The sequence below is a fragment of the Parus major genome, chromosome 2 (genome assembly GCF_001522545.3).
Source record: "Parus major isolate Abel chromosome 2, Parus_major1.1, whole genome shotgun sequence".
Lineage (NCBI taxonomy): Eukaryota > Metazoa > Chordata > Aves > Passeriformes > Paridae > Parus > Parus major.
In genome coordinates, this window is record NC_031769.1 from 88,388,081 (window position 1) to 88,394,672 (window position 6,592).

The 6,592-nt window shown below is 48.1% G+C and overlaps 1 protein-coding gene across 1 annotated transcript; it reads right to left on the reverse strand.

The window, feature by feature from the left end:
• Positions 1-264: 264 nt before the first annotated feature.
• Positions 265-6,283, reverse strand: IRX2 (iroquois homeobox 2). Its single transcript, XM_015650383.2, has 5 exons — positions 5,954-6,283; positions 3,530-3,935; positions 2,369-3,112; positions 1,567-1,634; positions 265-862 (listed from the first exon to the last, which is right to left on the reverse strand). Exons 1-4 carry the CDS (start codon positions 6,194-6,196, stop codon positions 1,591-1,593), a joined length of 1,437 nt encoding a protein of 478 aa, XP_015505869.1. The 5' UTR covers positions 6,197-6,283; the 3' UTR covers positions 265-862; positions 1,567-1,590.
• Positions 6,284-6,592: the final 309 nt, after the last annotated feature.

The following is a 6,592-nucleotide window of genomic DNA, read 5'->3' on the forward strand; positions in this document are numbered from 1 at the left end:
TAAAAAACATGCATATATTCCTATCACCCTTTCTATGCATATTCACGTATATATACAAATATGTATTTGTACCTATAAGTGTATTTAAAGCTTAAGTATAACGGAACAAGCCAAAAGGAATTAATTTATGCAAAGTATATATTTGCAACATGTTTAAATTGCTTACTCATTTCCTGATCTGAGCTTTACTAGTGAAATTAGAAATTTCCTCCTTTTCTAATTAATAAATTAGTATTTTGAGGGAAATGAACGAAAAACACAGCATTGTTGCAGACTAGTCTGTTTTTATTTACAATTAGAGATATAAATTAGTAAAGAATTCTTGTTAAACAACCAAAGATTGTATAACCATCAACGTTTCAAATAAAAACCAGGCAAAATTTATTTACAAAAAGTTCAGATTCCATTGCAATACAACTTGCATAAATTACTAGAAGCTTTATATCGTTACAAAAATAAATATCAAATTTGTTTCCACTTTGTAAGGACTCAAGTTCTCCAATCACGTCTTTATTATCTCTACTGTATACATCTTTTACAAATAAATTTTACAATAAATCCTATCACACCTATTGAATAGATACCGTGGCAATGAAGTGATCAATTCAAGATATCCTGAGAAAAACAGATCTGTTTTCAAAAGTCACACATACATTGGGGAAACTATACTATACCAGCAAACTCACATATGTCCAACAAAATTCTGGTTTAATAATTAGATTCTGAAGATTTAATAGTGCTCTGTGGTCTTCTTTTATACAGTGGCACCAGATGTGATCCGGATTTAGAGATTTGTTATATATATTAGCTCGGGGAGAGATGATGGCTTGCTGACTTTTTTCAAAGCAATTGTGACACCTACCTGTGGACCAAGGAAAAAACCAGATCATCCAAAAATCCTTCAATTAAACTCTAACACCACTAAACGGGGTGGGCGGGAAAGGAAGTAAGGCAAAATTCTTACTCGTCTAATTTCTTCTAACAAAAATAAAAGTTAGTTGATAAAAATATCTGCAAGGCGATTTTTTTTGTTGTTGTTATTTAGCTCTAAATAGTGGAAGTATTCAGAGTGCCTTTGCTAGCTAGGCAAGAGCCAAGTCACAGGTAATATACCTTGCTTAAGATTCATGTCGGTTTCTTACAGTTGTCCCTTTTTATTTTAAATACTCAGTCACTGCGTGAAGCCCCCCTCAGGATGTACAATTTTAGCACTGCCACGTGAGCACAAGCACTCTGTTTTTAAATAATAATACCTTCAAAGGTATTTTTTTTTCCCCCAAAGATTTCTTTCCGTAACTTTTAAGTAGGCCCTACGGCTTTGCCTTACACAAGCGAAGAGTATGCAAAGTGAGAGAACTGTCTAACCTGGCTTGAAAATTAAGACAAAGCCAAGAAAGAAAAGTCGTCATGAGAGGTTTCCGAAAACAACAGAAAAAATAATATTTTACTTTGTGACCAAAGTCAAGAAATGAAGGAAGAAATTAACGTTAAGCAAGTCTAGAACTGTGCAGCACGTCTCAGACCTGATGCCAAATGACCAGTGTAATAGAAAATGTTCTCACTTACTTGCATTGCTGTGTGATTGCACTTCTATAGGTATGGTTGTACTCCTACTGTGCAGACTTCAGTGGGATCTGTCAAAATATAACCGTCAGTTAGTCACAGGACACAGCCAGCTAACTAGATTATACAGTCTGTGTAGGTCTCAACCCTCACTGGTGCAGAATTCATAGCTGGGTCTTTTAAAAGACTAGCCAATATTTTATATTCGCCTATATGTCGAGTAGTTTTTGTAGAATAAGATGACAACCATCTTAGTGCAAAACTATTTCGAAAAAAAAAAAAACCCAAACCCCAAACAAACCGAGAAGCAACCAGTTACAAAAAATGTCACGCTCCACGTAACTTCACGTCCAAGGTCAGCAATTATCTGAACCCAAAGCTGAAAAAAAACCCCGTGAGAATACTGGAGACAAAGAGAGTCAAACCAGTTTGTCAGGAAAAAAAAATTACAGGCAATGACACCGATGCTCTCCGGATAGCTTTGTGTGTAGTTTTCCTTTTTTAAAAAAATTACTTTTCAAAGCTGCATCTGCAGCCTGTGAGACTGATCTAAAAGTCGTCTTTCACATTTCCTCTCGGTTCTCCTCGCGGTTCTTAGGGGCAGGTACCGATACGACGGCGACATGCCGGTTTTAATCCCCAAGATATATGAGTGCCCATTTTCGCTCTGGTAGCGGTGCCACAGAGCTAGCTCGGTTTTTTCCAGAGAAGGTTTCAGTGTTTACAGCCTATAGGGGACATCTGCGGGTCGGGGAAGGAGGACGAGGAAGAAAAGGGAAGAAAGCGGAAGAAACAAGTCACCTACCTTTCTTAGAGTCATAGCTAGAGGGCCTGTAATGCTGTTCTAGCTGGTTAGTGATCGTTTTCAAAGAGTCACTGCTCTGTTTGTGGACAGAGCTGGCATTTAGGACAGTCTGACTTAGTCCCTCGTTTGATGCCACTGCTGCGGAGTTGTATCTCAGGATTCCCTGGCTCTGCAGAGCGTTAAAGTTCCCATAGTTTGTATAATTGCTATAAAAAGGTGAGGTGTAATAAATATGCCTCCCCAGGAGGGAGGAGGGCGAGTAGGCAGCGCTGTGCGGGGCGGAGGCGGGGGTGGCCGAGGAGAGCGGCGCAGGCTGGCAGCCTTGGCCCAGGGTCTGACTCTTGAGGTCCGAGGTGGCGATTTCGGCCAGAGACCAGAGCTTGGGCTTGCTGGCCGGCGTCGGGGGGCCGGGGGAGGCGCGGGGGCCCAGCGCCGCCTTGCTAGCGCTGCGGGCGGCGTCGGCGTGCGGGTGGCCGAGGAGCGGGGCCTCCACGGCCGCCAGCGGCGAGGAGGTAGCGGGCTTGGCCGGCCGGTCGCGCTCCCCGCCGCCGCCGTCATCCTCCTCGATGTCCTCCTCCTCGTCCTCGTCCTCGTCCTCTTCCTCCTCCTCGATGTCCTCGTACTTGTCTTTGCACTCCGAGCCCGACTCGCAGAGGGGGTCTCCCGCTCGGCAGGGCAGCTTCTCGCCGTCCGACTCGGCGGAGCAGGAGTGGTCCGTCAGCGAGTCGACTTGCAAGCTGATCCCTGCGGGGGCCCGCCGGGCACAGAGAGGCAGTCAGGAGGGGCGGCAAAACAGAGCGCGAGACAAGCGAGCCCGGCCACCACCGCGCCACCGCTGCGGCCGGGCAGACTCAAGGCATCCCGGCCTTTTCCCGTTCCGGGGAGCATCCATCCCCCACGGGCTGGCTCCTCCGCGGCGCCTCCCGCACCTCCCCGCCTAGCCCTTCACGGCGTCCCCAGCCACCCCCCCGCCCTCCTCGGCCACAGGCACTGACCGGCGACAAGCGACCGGAGCAGCCGGAGGCGACGGGACGGGACAGGTTTGGGGGTCGCCTTTGTTAAACGCCGCGCCCCCGCTCATACCCAGCTGCCCCGGTCCAGGGGGACTCGAAAGGGTGGGATGGAGCCACCCCTCCGGGGCTGCAGTCACCCCGCGCCTACCTTCGTCCTCCGCGGAGGTTTCGTTGCTCTCGGGCATCTTCTCAGGACTCTCCTCCTTACTCCTTGCGCCATCGCCTTCGTCTTCGTCCTCGTCCTCACTCTTGTTCCGCGGGGCCCAGGTCATCTTGTTCTCCTTCTTGAGCCGCCGGCGGGCGTTGGCGAACCAGGTGGAGACCTGGGTGAGGGTCATCTTGGTGATGATGGCCAGCATGATCTTCTCGCCCTTGGTGGGGTAGGGGTTCTTGCGGTGCTCCTGCAGCCAGGCCTTCAGCGTGGCCGTGGCGTCGCGGGTGGCGTTTTTCCTGTACGCGGGGTCGTTGAGCTGGTAGGGGTAGGCAGGGCTGCCGTACGGGTGGTAGCTGATGGCTCCGGTCATCCCCGTCGTATGGGCGTCGTAAGGAGAGCCCTGGACAGAACAAAACGGTGGGGTTGGCAATTTGTTATTGCTGATAGCCATTAGTGAGTTGTCAAGGCGAGATCGGCAGTTATATTTGTATTTCCCCGGGATGGTGTCTTGTATCCATATTCTATGAGGGGGAGTAGCAGCACCCAAAGGCCATTAAGTTACAATTCCCCCCCTCCTTCCTCCGCCCAGCACACAGACACAGGCACACGCGCTTAAAATCGGCGATGTTTTAATCTTTCTGACTAATTTCAGCTCCTTGTAATTGAATATTTCCCAATATAATTTTTGAACCGCGTAGACATTTTAAAGGCCCTACAGGTAGTGTCTTGATATCAACATTTCTCTCAAAGGTTCAAAAGATGTTTCCTTTTTTGCTATAGAAAATACAACAAAGCCGCCACTTAGCAATTCACTGCACTAATGCATTGCAAATCCAATTTGCAAATCAGAAGATATGCACCGTTTCGAATTGTTCAAATGCGATGTAATTAGCATTTTAATTCGCTCTTTAACGTTTAAATTGCGCTTATTTAAGTCTGCATAATGCAAGAAAAGTTAAAGATATCGCTAAGAAACTCGCTAACTTTCAGCACGTCTCTGAACCCCGCAGATCGGAGAGTCGTAGGCTCAACATCGCCCAATATCCCGCACAGTTCACAACCTCGCTGCAACTTCCAGCCACTCGCCTACTGCTTCTCAACAGGAAAAACAAGAGAGACCCTCAGATCTTTTATACCACCTCGAATAAAGACTGCACGACAATTTATGCACTGTATTATGAACAGACGGAAAGCAAGTAGTTTCCCTGTCACTTTGCAGGGAGAGCGAACTACCCCGCTGCCATCCTCTCTCCTAGGGTATCGACAGAGGCTCTAGTCTCAAATTCCGGGCACAGGTCTTTGTGTGTACGGACTAGATATGTGTCTGACTCTTCCTGTGTGTGCATGTTTATAAAACTATATCAGCATCTAGACGTGCAGTTTATTTATATAGTTTATAGTTTTATTTATATACTTTATGCACAGAACACACACAACAAGCAATTGCAACTGCTCCTTAAACTAATAAGAAGAAAGTGAAATCCGAAACTGCGGCCACTACGACCATCTTGGGCTTAAGCGATCGCAAACAGATGCTCCTTTTCATTCCCAAAATCCAGTTAAACCATTAGCACAAAACACACTGAAAGTAAATAAACCACACGGGAATAAAACCCCCAGCGCCTCTAAACACCGACTTGAAAAAGAGAGAGAAAAAAAATANTTAGCACAAAACACACTGAAAGTAAATAAACCACACGGGAATAAAACCCCCAGCGCCTCTAAACACCGACTTGAAAAAGAGAGAGAAAAAAAATATGGAAAAAAAAAAAAAAAAAAAAAAAGGGAAACCCCCCCCTGTCCTATCACAAAAAAAAAAAAAAAAATATTTAAAAAAAAAAAAAAAAAAAAAAAAAAATATAAAAAAAAAAAAAAAAAAAAAAGGGAAACCCTCCCCTGTGCTATCACAGCAAAAAGAAAATACATATTTAAAAAAAAAAAAAAAAAAAAAAAAGAAAGCAGGGGACAAATACACACGCGGAAACGGGGGCAAAATGAAAGCATCCAACCCAACTGACTGAGACCATCCGTATTTCCTTAACCAAAGTGCTCTCCCAGTTCCTCAAACCTCGCGGAGAGCCCGGGACCCAGGCCTGCCGGCACCGCGCTTGACTGGGACGCGAAGCAGCGCTCCAGCCCCGACCCCAGCCCCGGCCCCAGTCCCGGCCCGCCGCTCCGTTCGCCTACGCTCCGCTCCGTTCCGCTCCGTTCCGCTCGTCCCCGGCCGAGCTGCGGGGCGGCGCGGAGCGATGCGCGGCCGGCGCCGGCAGCGCCGAGGCGGCGGCGGTGCGGGGCTCCCGGTTGTGCGGCGTGGTGTCGGGGGCTGATGGTTGAGTGTGTGAGGAGAAAGGCTGAAGATGATGAGGATGAGAATGCGGATGCTAATGAAGAAGGAGAGGGTTTCTCTTCGGTAGTTACCATGTAGGAGGGGAATCCCGTGGCGGGGTCTGTGGAGTACTGGAGCGGGCTGGTGAAGCCTGTGGCCGCCGCCTGAGCGGTGAAAGCTGCCGATCCCGGGTAAGGGCTGAACGCCGATCCCGACGAAGACCTGGCCAGCTCCTCGCTCCTGGGGGCCGCCAGCGCCGACGCCCCGTACGCCGGGCAGGAGTACAGAGCCAGCGAGCCGGGGGGCTGGTAGAGGTAACCCTGAGGATAGGACATGGCTTGCACTGGCGTGCACAGGAGCAGGGAGGGGGCGAGGGTGACCGGCCCTGCTGCTGCCGCTGCTCCTGGCGCTGCTTTCGTGCTCTCCCTCTCTCCCCCCCCCCCCCCCCCGGCTGGCTCTGTGCAGTTATGTAGAGAATCAAAATTGTTGTAGGCTCCCCCCCATGCGCACACGACCAGAATTAAAGAAAAAAAATAATAATAATAAAAAAAAATACAACCAAAAAAAAAAAACAAACAGGAGGGGGAAAAAAAAATAAGAACCCCCGAAATGGAAAATTAGTAGGAAAGGTCAGAAATCTATCCGAGAAGGGACGGGCATCTGGGGGAGATGGAAGCACAGAGGGTTAATAAAAAAGAAAGGGAAAGAAACAGAATGAGAGAGGAGGACGG